The sequence below is a fragment of the Peromyscus maniculatus genome, chromosome 4 (assembly GCF_049852395.1).
Source record: "Peromyscus maniculatus bairdii isolate BWxNUB_F1_BW_parent chromosome 4, HU_Pman_BW_mat_3.1, whole genome shotgun sequence".
NCBI lineage: Eukaryota > Metazoa > Chordata > Mammalia > Rodentia > Cricetidae > Peromyscus > Peromyscus maniculatus.
The window spans coordinates 145966599-145983253 of NC_134855.1; the positions used below are offsets into that span (position 1 = coordinate 145966599).

At 43.5% G+C, this 16655-nt stretch overlaps 1 protein-coding gene across 7 annotated transcripts in view; it reads left to right on the forward strand.

Annotated features, from left to right (window-relative positions):
* The window catches only part of Ptprt (protein tyrosine phosphatase receptor type T), a 1096883-nt gene extending 1080626 nt beyond the window's left edge, over positions 1-16257 (forward strand). For 4 of the 7 annotated variants that reach the window (XM_042276732.2, XM_042276733.2, XM_042276734.2 and 1 more), the window contains 4 exons: positions 9876-10001; positions 10860-11023; positions 14181-14316; positions 15215-16257. In XM_042276732.2, the coding sequence (XP_042132666.1) occupies positions 9876-10001; positions 10860-11023; positions 14181-14316; positions 15215-15268 (480 nt within the window). In that variant the 3' untranslated portion in view covers positions 15269-16257. The remainder of the gene's footprint in view (positions 1-9875; positions 10002-10859; positions 11024-14180; positions 14317-15214) is intronic. The other 3 variants (XM_042276726.2, XM_042276727.2, XM_042276729.2) reach the window with 1 other exon arrangement.
* Positions 16258-16655: the final 398 nt, after the last annotated feature.

Here is a 16655-nt window from a genome sequence, read left to right on the forward strand (position 1 = left end):
AAAAAAAAAAAGACTTCAAAGGCCTGTAGTCAACTAAGCAAGGCAAAGTCCTAGATGCAATATCCACCATGGTATCCACCATTGTTCCCCCAGAGACCCATAAGGAACAAACTTTGCAAGAAAAACTTTTTATCATTTTTATAAGCCCTAAAGCCAGACCAGAGTCCACAGGGAAAAGGTGTCAGAAAGAAACCTGTTGTTGCGTGAATGTGAAATGTCCCCCGTAGGTTCATGTATTTGAATACTTGATCTCTATCTGGTGCTAGGAAAGCTGTTGAACCTTAGATGGGTGGCACCTTGTTGAAGAAGGGAGTGGTTGACTAAGAGCCTTGAAGTTTTGATCCATTTCCTGTTCATTCTCTACTTCCTGACTGCCCCTTGCATGTGGCCGGCTGTCTCCTACTTCTGTTGTTCCACACCTTTCCTCATATGATGAACTTTGTCCCCAGAACTGTGAGCCAAAGTAAGCCCTTAAATTGATTGTTGTTTGGGTATTTTGTAGCTGCAATGAGAAAAGTAACTAATATGGAGTCCTTCTATGTGGTCATGACACACTATGTAGTGTTTAGAATGCTCAGGGGATTTACCCATGCAAAGAATGGATTCTCTCTCAACCTCCAAAAAGTCAAGATGGGGTATCAGGAAGGAGAGTGGTTTGAGTTGGACAAATATTGTCTCAATCAGCCCAAAGGAAGCAGAATGGAGCGGCAAGCAGAAAAGGTTTCACTTCACCAGCTTGAGTGGCTTCCAACCCAGAGCAAGGCTTTCAAAGGCCTCATTAGTCATTCATTCATCATTATTGAAAGCTTATGATGGGCCAAAGACCTAGACACAACAGAAGACCAAAGAGGCCCCTAATCCTGATCATCCCCATGAGGCCCATGTTGTAGCAGGATACAAATCACTTTCAGGCTGTCTTTGACCAAAAATAAAATCCCTCTCAGGTAAAATCATCTCAGCAAAACCTTAAGCGGTAGAAGGACACAAAGCAGAAGGTGTGTGGAAAGGGTATTTGGGGAGCAGGGGAGAGGTGGCATATCACAGTGCCCTCAAGATCCGTGACAGTAGGAAGAATTATCGTAAACATGACTATTTCATCAGCCTGGGATCAGATTTGGGGATCAATGAGCCCCAACCTTAGCTTGGCTCTCCCCACATTAATAAATACTGGTATTTCCAGTTTCCCTGAATATGAGGTTGCTTCAATGTTACAGTTGGCTACTTGTCTTGTATTGTTCCAGGGCATCACTGCCTCAGTGAGCTTCAGTTCTGTAGACCACGTGCATAATGAAATGCTCTAATCTGAACGCAGAGCCAGCAATGTAGGGTCCTGCATTCTAGACGACAGAATAATCCTCATATTTTGCTTTCAAAGACTTTAGATATAGTTCACTGAATTTTCCTGCTAACTTTGTAGAGGCTACTTTGGAAACAATTGCTTCCTTCTTGTAGATCTGGAAGCTATGGCCCAAGCAGGGAAGCAATGTCAACAAGGTCATTTGACCCGTGAACTTTTGCCCATGACCTCCTGCCAGGAATAATGAAAATGTTTATACTAGTTAAAGACATATTTCTGGGCCCTGGTGCCTGATCAGCACCCAGAAGACAGGAACATGTCCTTACAGTAAAACAAGAGCTCATAGCTTATACAGAAGTTTAGTTGCCCAGTTTTGAGGCTCTACTGTGAAAAGCCTGAGACCAAGTGATGCAAAAAATCAGGTAGAAATGTGGGAAGCGAGTGGGTTCAAAGATGAGCAGATGTCTGCGATGGGTTTTCACACAGCTGAAAGCTTCTGAAAGTGAGGGAGGCAAGCATTCCCTTCTAGCGAGAGAGCAAGGTGACATTTGAGAAATCTGTTTGCTGTCATTATGTCCACAAAACAAATACTCAGAATTGATTTATCCATTTTACCACTACTTGAGAAAGAACAGCCTAACATGCCAGGCAAATGCACAGAATGTTCACCTCTGCACTTCAGCCAACTTAGATTTTCAAGGCACTGTGCCTCTAGCTCCCTGGAATAGTGGAGATAACACTGGAATAGGAAGCCTGGGGTCATTCAAGCCTATGCCTGATGCTCACATGATGCGTTGTTCTGAGTCAGTTTCTTAACTTCTCCAAGCCTCAATCTTATCATTGTTGAATTATCATAACCCAGATGTCAGCCAAGTTCCCAAATCCCTTCCTTTCTCCCCCTTCCTTTCTCCCCAGTCTGTGAGAAAAACCTAGTATCCACCCAAGCCTTCTGTGAAATTCCAAGGAATTATCATTCTCATATTCTTTCACAAGTTCTGGTTTTGCATGAATGGACACAAGATGGGACTCATATCCCTGCAATTTCATGATTTAAGATTAAATATCATACATCATCTTTCTCAAATACCATCTTGTCCCTTGCTTACAGCAGCACATCTTTCTCCAAACACGTCAACTAAATCCATTTCCTCCTCCATCCACATCCTCTCCTATGCCCACTTTCTCAGGCCTACTCTTTCATGGTTAGTATTCATTCTCAGTTTGAAAAGATTAGAATGACCTGAGAGGGATGCATAGGCCTGCCAGTAGGGGATTATCTCAGCTGCATACATTGATAGGAGACCACTGTGGGTGGCATCATTCCCTGGTTGGGATCCTAAACAGTGTAAGTGGGAAAGCAGAGCTGTGGTGGCATGACATCATTGCTGACTGCTCCCTGATTATGGCTACAGAATGTCCATTTATTCCAAGCTCCTGACATGTTAATTTCCCCACCATGATGGACTGTACTCTTAAACTGTGACTCAGAAAAAGAAACTTTCTCCCTTAAGTTGCTTTGGTCGGGGTATTTCACTATAGAACAGAAACGTAACTAAGATACACTCACACCCCCCAAATGTGCTTCCTTTTCTACAAAATTCAACTCCTTCTCTCTCTTTCCTTAGCACTTCTCTTTGAAACCTTCCCAGAATTTGCCTCCCACATACCATGCTCCTGTAGGAAATGTCCTAAACCCTATCTTTCCCTCCCAGGAAAAAGTTCAGCTTTGTCTGCCATAAGAGTAAGTTTCCATCCACCATGCAGAAATCACATTCTCACTTACAGGGCTTTTGGAGGATAATGTATGTGAATGCCCTTTAATAACAATCCTAGGATGCTTCTTTCTATGTTCCTTATACCTTTCACCCCTATTCCCATCGTCTCTCACCCTTAACTGGCCACAGTGCCAAAGCCAATTACATAATCTTATAGAATCTATTTAAAGGAATGTTGTAATCACTGCCAAGAATTCTAACACCAAGTCAGGTGACTCTATTATATTCCTCTACTTAAATTCTGCATAATTCACTTCCCTATTAGGTGACCCAGGATTGATCCTTCCCACACCCCCACCTCAGAGGATCACAGGACCTTGCTACCTAGAGCCATTCATTTATGATGCTGTGATATTACCTTGCCCTTTCCTACTTATCAAAGGATTTTTAATTAACAAAAGCATAACTAAGGTGCACCAAAATATACTTTTTTTCCCCAAAAATAGGCCCATCTGCTAGCTTTCATTCAACTCACCAGGGCATGTTTATTATCCCAGCAACTGGACTAACAAGCTTTCAGGTTCCATCACCAAGAACAAGATGTTTAACGAGGGAGGCTACCTCTGCATTTGTCACATTTCATGTCTGAACTTGTGCCCCCCTCCCAAAGGACATCTTTCATGGCCTGAACAGCCATGGTGTTCAGGTGGAATAATGTACCACAGCTGTTCCAGCACTGTCTACAAAGGCTGATTGACTTTTGCTCAGTTTAACTCATTTTGACAACAGACAGCAGAAGCCCCTCTGCTCTCCAGGAAGAAGTGTGAGCATTTCTAAATCCTCAGTGACAATGAGGCTGGCTTTTCTCCTGGAGACAATCATGGGTCCGACATGCACATCTGCAGTGGTGAGGCCCTCCCTTCTGGCAGCTCTGCCCTCTCTAGACCACTGGGGAAGGAAGAGTAGCAGGGACACCAGAAGAGGAGGCAGGGAAGACAGCTGGTCCAAACTACAAACTTTCAATCAACATGTTTGGGAGCATATGGGTGTGTGTACATGTGTACATGTGCATGGAGAGGTCAAAGGTCAATACTGGGTGCTATTCTCTATCATTCTCCACCTCATTGGGTTTGTTTGTTTGTTTGTTTGTTTTGAAACAGGGCCCTCGGTGAACCTATCAAGCATCAGGAATCCTCCTGTACCCACTTCCCTGGTGCAAAGATGACTGGCACAGGTCACCATAGAGTTTTTCTGAGGCTGCTAGGGATTCAAACTCGGATCCTCATACCTGTGTGGCATGCTCTTTATTAGCTAAGCCCGTCTTCATAGACCTTTAATCTATTCTTAAGGTAGAAAATTTCAAGATTTTCATCTAAACTAGAAAATATCCAGGTCATATTGAGTGTAAGTGTGGCCTCAAGATCAGTTCCATCTTCATGATTTCAGGTTTCAGAGGACTAAGTAGAGCCCATTTTCTTTTAGGATCTTAAACTACCAGAACCCCATAAAAGTTCTAAGCAGTGCTAGCATATACATGTCTTGGTCTGATTCCTCTGCTAGCACATGTGCTCTCTACCATCCCCATGTCACTTAGCAAAGCCCAGTTCCTCTCAGGTTTCCACAAGAAATCCATGAACCCTGAGCATTGTGCATGCTATGAAAAACAGAATAATTAGGGTTGAGAGGGGTATCACATGACACATTGCACCACCTTCTACTTTTCACTGTCTCTACTATACCTCCAGCCTTCCTCTTTGATTTTCTAGTTCCCTCTCAAGAAAACCCAAGTCTCTCTTACTATTGTCCTCTGAATTCCACAGGCAAGTGGCGTGTGTGTGTGTGTGTGTGTGTGTGTGTGTGCGCGCGCGCGCGCGCGCGCGCGCGCACGCACACACACATACATACACATACACACACTCAACATATGCATACATACTAATAATAATAAACAAAAATTAAAAGAAAGAAATAGAAGGTACTTCAAGTGGGAACCCCAATGCATTTATTTCCCTACAAAGAGAAAATCCTCTTTGATTTTCTAAGTCTCTCTCAAGAAAACCCTACATACAAAATGTTTACTTCCTCTCTCCACAATGATGCCTGTCTCCACAGCTACCCTAAGCTGACTCTTCAGGAATTTTTGCAGTAAAGACAAGCTATTCAGTAATTAATACCAAAGATAAACTTTCAAAAGGACTAAAACTGAAAGAAAAATAAAAGCCTTTCTCTTTATCCATCTTGTCTTAAATTATGCTGCCTAATGGTGAGTTCTCACTGGAGACATCCCTATGCAAGGTGACATTAAGATGCACATATCCCCTTATAATAAACTGGACGAATTAAGAGCCCTGGACAAGTTACCAAGAGAAAAAGTATTAAAATGGAATCCTGGCTTTTAATTTTTCTATCTGTGAATGTAAATGTAGATTATAGGTAATGAATCTAGGAAGAGGACCACAGGGCAAAGGGTTCTGAAGCAGACTGGTAAGGGTGATAGGGTCCCCGTGGCATGAAGGTAGAAAGGGGACTGTTGGGGATGGGAAGACACAAGAGGGAGCAGGGAGGTGGCGAGGAGAGTGGAGAAGGAGGAGGCTTAACAAAACAAGTGATATCTGAAAATACTGTAAGGAAAGGGTTACTTTGTTCTTGTTGTTGTTAAGTCAACATACAAAGTAACAGGTTTCCTTCTAGCATTTCACACAAACTTAGTTTTCCCTGATGAAGACACCCTCCTACCCTCACTCCCCACACCCTCACCTCTCCACCCCCTCACCCCTACAGCCCACCCTCTTCCCCCACCCCCTCACCCCTACAGCCCACCCTCTTCCCCCACCTCTCCAACCCTGACCTTCCAGTCTCCTTCCCCCATTCACCTTACTATCCTAGTGTTCTCCTTGGTCATGAGTTCTGTTCCCCTCCTCACTCCAATTCCTTAAAGCCTCTTTTCTCTCTCTCCTGGACCCTTTCTACTGTCCTGACCCTTCTACTACACCCACAACCCACATAACCACACACAGACAAAAATCAGAAACTAAGGGCTTCACAAGAGAGAATGTAGTAATTTGTCTTCGTGTGCCACTTAAGAAACAGCCATGAGAAGAAAAAAAAGTAGAATTAAAAATATGTTTTAAAATATAAAACAAAAGAAGAAAGGAAGAAAAGGAAACAAAATCAAAGCCATGGCAATGGGGCCAGGTAAGACAGCCCCAGGGATAACGGGCTGGCAACCCGGCCTGACAACCTGCATTCAACCTCCAGAACCCACAGTAGAGACAGTGGAGGCAGAGAAATAACCCCTGAAAGTTGTCCCCTAACTCCACAGGCAAATGACATAGACACACACACATGCACTCAACATACACATGCATACTAATAGTGATAACTAAAAATTAAAAGAAACAAATAGAAGATACTTCAACTGGAAGCCCAATGCATTTATTTCCCCAGTTTTCCTACACTTCATACTTAAGCCAAAATGGAAGCTTCCACTCAAATGGAGCCATGCATTTAGACACAAAGATGGTCTTAAGCTAAACCAGAGAAGACATTCTTTGCTGATGAAAATCATGTACAAGTCTTGAAGGGTCACTGGGAACAGAGTACTTGGCTTCCCTACACTTCTGTCTCCTATTTCCTGTCTATGGATTATGTGCAGCATGCTGGGCTGTGAGAAGACCCTGATGATCTCTGGCAGCTCAAATGCACATCTGCCCACACGTCGCCCAGCCGAATGTCACCCTCTGCTGCAGCTGTGGTCTCACAAATTAGGGAACTGAAGTGAAAAGATGGCACCGATTTAGGATTAGAAGGACCCAGCAACCTTCTCCAGCCCTCTGGGCATTATAGGAGAGTGACCTAGAAAATCAAATGCAGAGAAGTGTCCTAAAGTATAGGACTCTTGTTTGAGGCATAGTAGAACCTATTAGCTTGAGAAATTGGTCTGGAAATCTTATTAAAAGAGACAAATCATTCCACATCCTCCTCAGGCTGAAAATATTGGGGGTAATAGACTGTCCCCAGTGCCTGAAATCCATGCACCTCATGTCAGGATCACAGCCGAACTCTGGCAAGGCTAAATTCAATGCAGGCAATAAAGGCAATTATTTTTTTTAAATGGGAAGTTCTGATTAATTCCAGTTTCTCTGGCCAACCACAGACTTATCGGTATCAGTCCCTCATTACTGTGAAGGTTGCAAGGCAGAAGAGCCAGTGGCAAAGAGAAATGAAGTTCAAATTGTGGATTTGTCATTACTGCACAGCTCAGCAGCAGCAGATTGTCCAGCTACAGAGGCCCCTGTGACCAGCCCTCCTCCCCCACCCCCACCTTCACATCTCCTTTCTCAATATGCTTGATTAACCCCTGGTGGAGAGGCTGGGCAAGCAGAGGACCAATGCCTTAAGAAACTTAACCTTGCATGTCTTTGCTACTTGAGAGGAGTGATAAGAAGGAACATTCTTCATATCTAAGTGCAGAATGACTCCTGACTTACAACACGACATTCAGCTTGAGAATCTTGACTTTACAATGTTGTGTAAATGATACAAATTTGATAGAAGCTATATAAATTTTGATTTGGTTGTCTTCCTTGGGTATGCAATATTCTCTGGTAACTGTTAGGCATTGGCAGCAAGCTAAAGATCCCAGACATCCAGCATCCTGCAGAGTCCTTTACAGTGTGTAGTACTTTATTGCAAAACGGCACTCATCTGACGGTTCTGTGTGTGTGTGTATATATATAATATATATATATATATATATTGCAGTTCTGGTGATTAAATATAGGGAATCATGGGTGCAAGGCAAGTGCTCTACATTGATCTACATCCCCAGTTCTAAATTCATTTTCTTCTTTATGATGTCATCAACCAATGACGCATTTATGGGGATACAACCCCATCATAAGCCAAGGAATATGTGAATGATAGTAATTATACAATGGTGATAACTATACAATTGAATTATAAATGCAATAATTATCTGCAATATCAAGTATGTATTCATTTCATGGCTGGTACAGTACTAAGTGATTTGTTTTCATGAATTATCTCCTTTATCCCCAAAATAACCCCAACAGAGAAAGAGACAGCAAAGATTGGTATGAATATCTGGACAGAAAATATTGTAGGTCTCTGTCTAAACTACTCAGTTCTTAACCTGCAGCACTGTATGGCAGCAGTCATAGATAATATGTGAACAAATAAGTGTCAAATAAAGCTTTATTTACAAAACCATTTCACACAGCTATTAGGCCATAGTCAGCCAACCACAGCTCAAGTTAAATGATGGTATCCCTAAGTGAGAACTTCAGGTCTCCACTGGTAAGAAGGCAAGGATGTGATGTTTCCCTTTTGCATACCCCACCTCCTGTTCTTTCTTTATCATTCCAGTTCTTGAGGGAGGAGAAAATAAAAAATGTCGTGTCATGTGACTTCCCAGGGTGAATTACCAGTTCACTACCATCAACAAAAGAGAGGGCAATTCTTCTCTCCCAGGAAAATCCTGCCTCAGAGGAAGCCACCACACTTTCATGGGTCACCTCTGTCAATATCTACAAGCTGGTGTGGGCCATGACTGACCTCACCCTGTGAGACACTCAATGCAGAACCACTACTAGAAGCTTTAGTGGGTCTTTGTGAACATTCATTATGTCTTCTTAGCAACTCCTGGGTGACCTTTCTATCACATGTAGCACCAGTAGCCCCAGAAATCCTGTGGCCCCAATTGTCATCCTCCTGTGTCTCAAATCTAAGACAATGGTTCTAGGCAAGGTCTATCTCAATGCTCCTCAGAGACCAGGAATTTGAAGGAGCATGTGTTGCCTTTCCACAGATACCCACACTGAAGTCACCCAACAAATCAATAGACACAGAGGAATACTGTATCCATCCTCCTTGATGACACACATAAACAAAAGACCAACTAGGGTCTGAGACCAGAGCTCCTCAGTCTCTGCAGTGCTGCATTGGACTGACAGTATTCTCAAGAAGTATTCTGTATATTATGGTATGTCTAGCTGCATCCTAGCCTGTGCTCATAGCTGTTCCCATAGCTGTAATGACCAAAACTGGCTTCAGACACTGGGAGATGGGGACAAATGGCCTCGAGCTGAGAGCCACTGTCTTAGATGAGGGGTGACCATGGATAAGGCTATCAGCTATGTGTGTAGTTCCCAATTCTAAACATTCTGGGAAGACAGTCAGCAAACTCTCTTGGTACCAGGGAAATGCTCTTTCTTGTGGTATGAGGGAGACATGCTTATCCTCAATTAACTCATGAGAGCAGAGGTCTGGGTGACAAAACTCATAAGCATTAGAGCCTAGATTTGGAGCTGAGGCTGTCAGATGCCAAAATCTGTACTTTTTTAAACAGTTAGTCTGAATATGACTATGAATAGTCAAGGTAGACTTTTCTGGAATGGGAAGCAGTTGCCATAATTGTGGTAAAGTGAAACCAGATTGTGCCTGCTCTTTACTTGGAACTCCTAAAACTGTGACAGCAGCACTTACAAGTAGATGCTGTTCCCCCCCCCCACTTCACAAATGAGAAGACTCAGGTCCAGACGCTATTCTCCCCATTTCACAGATGAGAAGACTGAGGTCCAACAAAGTAAGAGATAATCTGAAGTCAGCATAGAAAATATTTTCAAGCCTTCCCCTTTGTTCAAAGCTTTACCATTTCAGAACCAAACCAAGTACAGTTGGACCTGTACTTCAACAGGAAATCTATGTACAGTTTGCTTTATAAGACTGGACCTTTCTGGCCAGGTTGTCCTGCTCACACAAAAGGCTTGGTGACAAATAGCACTTATGTGCCCCCTTCTTTGACCTTGGCCTCCTGTGACCACTTTTTTTTTCCCCTGCAGCTCTGTATGCAGTACTGGCCTGAGAAGACTTCTGGGTGTTATGGTCCCATCCAGGTGGAGTTTGTCTCTGCAGACATTGATGAGGACATCATCCACAGAATTTTCCGTATCTGTAACATGGCTCGAGTGAGTACAGAGCCGCCATGGCTCACTGCAGAGCTGCCATGGCTCACTACAGAGTCGCCATGGCTCACCGTTCCCCTACTTTGCAGAACAGATGGAGGCTCCTGGGAGAAGATCCCACTGAGCCCGCCAAGAGCCTCTTTCTCTCTCCTGATAAGCTCTTCCTTGGGAAAGTGATGCCTTTGCTGATTCTGGCTCCAGATCTAGCAATGGCTCTAGCACAGACAGATATGCAGAGCGGCATCCAGCCTGCCAGCTGCCTGTTTCCTGACACACTAGCAGTCATGTAGACACAACTTCTCAGACATTAGTTCTTCCCCACTCTGGCACACTGCACTGGTATCCTTCAGTTGGATTTTATGAGCTTTACATCAGGTCCTACAAACACTGAAATGGATAACAATTAGTTGCTTTCAAAGGGATAGTCACTGGTTGAATGCTGGGTAGGAGGGGCACATTAAAAATCCATGAAACGATGGTTAACTATTGCTCTTTACTGAGAACCCAGAGAGATGGGTACTCAGTCTCTGCCCTCAGAGTTTACTATCAAACAGAAATAAGATATGCTCCAACTAATGAGCTTCAGAGAGAAAGAATTCTACTCGGCAGAACAAAGAAAGGTGTTCCTAAAGAAATGACCATCTGAATTGAGTTTGAAGACTGACAGGAGTTTTCAAGGTGTAGATAATTTAAGCAGCATACACAGGGGGATGACATTAGGTATAAAGACACTCTGTGCCCATGATGGCACAGCTGAGGCCCCACTGACTTCTACTCTATTTCAGCCCACCAGGGAATCTGAAAGGTTTGTATCCCCAGGCATCCCGAGCAGAATAGCCCTAAACAGTGCTTTGTTCTCAGCCACAGGATGGTTATCGTATTGTCCAGCACCTCCAGTACATTGGCTGGCCTGCATACCGGGACACACCCCCTTCCAAGCGCTCTCTGCTCAAAGTGGTCCGACGGCTGGAGAAGTGGCAGGAGCAGTATGATGGGAGAGAGGGACGCACCGTGGTCCACTGCCTGTGAGTACCACAGAGTGTCTCCAGGCAGTGTAGTGATGGGTGACAGAATATTTGAAAGCCTTCCTGGTTGCATATGCCAGTCCTAGGCATCATATCAACACCCTTTAGAATCCACTGATAATCCATTCAAAGGAATTAGAATCCTTTAATGAACTAAGGTGTCAGGTTTTCTAAAGTACTGTTGTATGACATATTACTAAAGCAGAATACCATAGGCAGACCACCTCCCAGTGCTCCCAACACACAGTGAGTTCCACTCTCCAAAAGGAGGTATGTGCATCATCCTGCTAGGTATAAGAAAGCTTGGGATAGCCGGGCGGTGGTGGCGCACGCCTTTAATCCCAGCACTCGGGAGGCAGAGGCAGGTGGATCTCTGAGTTCGAGGCTACCAAGTGAGTTCCAGGAAAGGCGCAAAAGCTACACAGAGAAACCCTGTCTCGAAAAATTTAAAAAAAAAAAAAAAAAAAAAGAAAGCTTGGGATAAAGTGAGTCCCACTGACCAGAGCCCCCTTGTGTTATTTCCTGAAGGAGAAGAAATAGGACAGTATTATATTGGCTTAATTAAAGCCTGGTATTTAAAGTGAATCATTTCATCCCATTCACAAGGCAAATACTATCATACCAAAAGCATAGATGGGTAAGGGAATAGAGCAAGAGGAACTCAGTTTGAATTCACCAGACTGTGAGCTGATGTACTGTCTGCTGTCCCACGCTGTATCTAAGAAGAGGGAGGGGCTGGAGAGATGGCTCAGCCATTAAAGGGTAGGCTCACAACCAAAAATATAAAAAAAAAAGGGAGGATGAGGAGCATTTAGGATGACAACCTCTTGGACAGTATGAGAACAACTTGGGCTTGTTCATTGTGTCAGCCTCCTGGGATAGCTCTTACCTTGTACTTAGTAGGAACAGGGACACAGAGAACAGGAGGGGAAGGCACTACTCCAGCAGATGGATTTTCAGGACCCTGGACTCTGTGTCCTCCTAGAGGTGCAATGAGCTTAAGACCAGCTACTGGAATTATCTTTGCTTCCTATCTTAGGATGGGTGCAGCTCAGTACAATGGGCCCCAGTGACAGTCTGCTAAGCAGAAGTCAAGACCCCTAGAGAATTGTGAGGGGCTAAGTGCAGCACAAAAAAAAAAATTTACTTAACTATGTTACCCTTGTTTTCCCCATCTGTCCATTTGGGTATGTTGAAGTAGATCATGTTTAGACCCTGAAGTGTTCAAGCATGAAGCATTCAGAAGAGAATAGTGTATCTGCCAATAGAGAGATTTTAAAATGCCATAGCAGAAAGTATGCAAATGTAAGTATAATTCCTTAAGAGCAAATATCAAAGAGTCTATCACAGACAAGGGTTCTATGAAGAGTTGAGGCCTATACAAACTCTGCAGCCATGGAGATTTACATGGGATGTTATATCTACAACTACCAACTTTTTAGAACATCATTTTTGAGGGAAATGACTAAAAGTCCTTTCTCTTTAAAAAGTACTGTATTACAGAAAAATCTGAACCACACTTTTCTCTTTTTGTCAGAATAATTATTTCTGGTGTGAATAGAGGCATTAATTATCTTTCATTGGCCTCAGAATTGAGTTGTCTTTTTCAAAGCCACTAATTGTTCACTTTCATTAAGATAGGTGGTTCATACATGTCAGGAAGATCAGAGCTTAGAGCAGGTTAAACACACATGGGCACACTTAGAACTGAAAAGCTCCCACCTATAAAAATTTTTCTCTAAGGATACAGATATGCATGGACTTCAGGAAGATATCGTGTGGTGTGCCATCTCAGGGTGATGGATGGTGTCATATATGCCAAGCTGTCTCTAACTATACCACAGAAACTAGTGGCTGGTTTCCAACCCTGGCTCCCTCCAGTTCCTTCCTACACATTAGATGCCCCCTCATTAGCACAGGACAATGTCCATTCCTCAGGATTCCATAAGGCCCTGAGATGCTGCATTCTCTCACTTCACCCTCTTGGTCCTATGTTCTTATTTCAAACGATACTAAACCCTGCTTTCTGGGAAGGCTTCCTACACCCCAATGTTTTTATTTCTTAGCCTATGGGGGTAGGAGTAGTTTGTTTGGTTGATTGGGTTTTCTGCTTGTTTTCACTCATGTCTCACCTACCTAGGTAACTAGCACAGGTGTATCACCCTACCAATAGGGACCTGGACATCCTTGTGGTCCCCAGGCATCATGACAGTCATTGAAATACAGGCACCCACTGGTTAAGGGAGGATAATTTTGTGTACTTGAGACATCTGGTTGTTAGGTTTCCTGTAGGTGAAACATCTGGGAGATTGACTAAGTGCCTTCGCTTCTGCCCAGATGTTCCTTAGACACAGACCATTACATGAAATCATTAGCTGCCTTTGGCAGCTCGCCCAGGAGTTCAGAATCAGGTAGGTTCCCAAAGAGGCTTGTTTCCCTAAGGATAATTTATGGAGCTTCAGAAAGAAGGAGCAACTGATGATGGCCATTCCAAGAACACTCAGTCCCTATACCCAAGACCAGTAGGGCCCTATTTAAACAAGATTTATAAGGAGAACCATGGAAATGGCCTGGTATTTCAGAAATACTGAGCCAATGCCCCAGGACCACAGCCTTAAGTCAGGGCTAGCTAGCCCAAGATTTATAAATTATTGTTGTCTTTATTGGAAGATAGGGAAAAATAGTAATAAAGCAACCTGGTAACTTGCATTGTTTTCATGGGATGTCTGGTAGACCCAGAGTATCCTTTTGGGCATGAATGTAGATACCACATGTATAAAGACACAATACACTCCTACCCTGAGAATGTAAAAAAAGTGTGCCTGGAATGATTATAAAATACTTACAGGGCCAAAGAGATATCAATCTAACTAAACCTTCAAAGGTCATATATTTAAGGTCAAATAAAAACATCTTTATTAGATAAATGGGGAACTCAGGATACAGACCAAGAAGTGCCTTTCCCAAAGTCAAAGAAGATTCAGAGCCCCAGTGGGACTTAACCCAAAACCCATGGTTCAACTAGAGTTCCCATGGCTCTCTAACCACACATCTGCCAGCACAGCTACTCCTTGCTCCCACAATGCAGGTCTAGGATCAACATGTGTCTGAGTAGGAGGTCCTGGGAATTTGGCTCACCCATTCACTCTGTGTTTAGAAATGGAGGAGGCCGCAGTGGAACCTTCTGTGCTATCTGCAGTGTGTGTGAGATGATCCAGCAACAGAACATCATAGACGTGTTCCACATTGTGAAAACACTACGCAACAACAAATCCAACATGGTGGAGACACTGGTGAGATTCCAATAACCATTAACCAACATCCAAAGTCTTCACATTTCCTGGACCTGAGAAATGTGACTGTACACAGGACACACCTTTGACAACTGGGTCTTACTTGAAGAGCTGTAGTCTATTTGCCTTGATGATACTGCCACTTTTCCTGTGTCTTTCCAACCCAACCAATTTCTCTTTCCTGCAGGGCAATCTAAATAGTAATCCCAGTCCACCTACTTTGTTTCACTTTCTGCCTGCTGCTTAAAATGTCCACTAATTCAGACTTCAAGGAAGGATTCTGGAATAGTAGTTTATGAATTATGTTTTCAATTCAGCCCAAGCCTATTCTAATTCACTTATGCTAATATTTTACAATATAAAGCATTAAACTAGGATGCTTTGGAGAGAGGGTAGTAAAGTCAATGGGAAGGCAGAGCCCAGATGTTAAGACCTGGTACAATGGTGGAGACGACCCTACAAGGAACTTGACCATAAGAAGCTTTAAAACTGCTCAAACTGTGATGAGCTCCTACATGGAATATGGTCCATAGATTGGTGGCAGCAGCATCACCTGGGAGTTTGTGAGGAAGGCAGAATCTTAAGCCCCATCCCAAATTAACTGAATCAGAATCTTTGTTTGCAACATACACCCCTGCATGTTCTGCATGCATGTTATAGTTTGAGAAGTCTTGGTGTGCAATATAGTAGCTGAAAGGGAATGATCTCAGTTGGACATTCTGAGAGGTGTGAGTAGACATAGGCATCAGTCAGGATGTCCAGACATGGACTATGGATCATTTCTATTTGATTTTTTAGTGTGTGTGCAGATAGGTTTTCTCCAAAATCTGTATCTCTAATCTAATGCATTCTTTTATTTTCTATCTCTTTCTTGTCTCCATTGCTCTCCTCCTCTCAGGAACAGTATAAATTTGTATATGAGGTGGCACTGGAATATTTAAGCTCCTTTTAGCCCAGTTGGATGGAGAACCTGCCAGAGTCCAGAGGCTGATGGAGCCGACCCTCTTTTTCTGTGACTGACAATGACTGGTCTCAAGAGGTGGCACACCTGCCCAGCTCCAAGAAGAAGACTGGTGGTCTCATGTTCGGCAGTGGGCTCTGCAGCTTCTGGCAGGTCTTCTGTAGCTGTGGGAGATGCTGCTCTGATGGGGTCCGAGCTTCCCTGCCACACCTGACAACATCGGGCCCACAGAAGTTTATCCACAAGCAAGGCCCTGGACTTCTGATCCCCAGACCTCTTGCTTTTGTTCTTTCTGAGTTTGTTAATCTCATGGCAAGCTGACTGTGCAGGCGCTGGGGTGTGGGGAACTAGCCAGTCCTTCCCTTGCTGTCCTTAGGAGTGCTGGGGTTTCATCATGCTATCTTTCAAAAGATTGTAGTTTGGAGGATCACTGGGTTATTGGTTTCTACAATCTCCTACAGGGGCCTCTGGCATGAGACACCTGCCAGTCTGGATCAGTATAACTTCTGGATATCCCCTAGACAACAGCAGGGGTCCTCTTCATCTCATACCTAACTTGTGCTGGGCTTGACTCATAACTCCCATCTGCAGCCAGGACTTGACCTTCTGTATTATCCTGACCAACCAGCTGTATCCACATCACACTTTGGCAAAGGTTTCCTTTGCTTTTCCATAGTCTCTAGGGGAGGAAGATTTATTCTTTGTAGAAAGGGCCGCCCTCCTGGGCAGGGCTCTGGCTGGTCTGTATAGTGTAATCCTGTGCTTCCTAGGTGGCACTTTCTATGGGAAAGACAAACAAGAAAAGCTTTGCGTGTTCTCCCAAGTACATGTGAAAAGAAACTCTTATGAGAATATAAAAATCCCATATTCTCTTATGTCAAGAAAAAAAAAGAAAGAAAAGAAAAAGGTAGGATGGCCGTTTGAATGTGTGGCTGTAAGATAAATTTCTTGGTCTTATTAAATTTCCTGGCCATACCCTTGAAAAGTCCCACTGATAGCACAGCCATTGAACAAGTAAGGTTACATCCCTGGGATTGGTCCCTGGTTTGGGGAAAAAATACAGCAACAGCTTCATAATTTGTCCAGATTTGTCCAAATCTGAACTCTTTCCTAAAGAAATCCAGCTATCATTTTGAAAATGGCTACTGTGGCCCCAAGTTGGCTTCTAATACAGTAAGTGGTTTTAGGCCTGTGGCTCTGAGTCTTGCCCAAAGAATGAATAAATCAAGAAAAGGGAGAAGACATTTGGGAAGCATTTTCTGCAAACCAAGTGCCATGCTTATTACCTCCTGTATGACATCTCATGTAGTCTGTAGCACTCCGAGAAAGGGTTTGTATCAACTCCATTTTGTAATTGAAGAAAACCGTGCACCTTCTT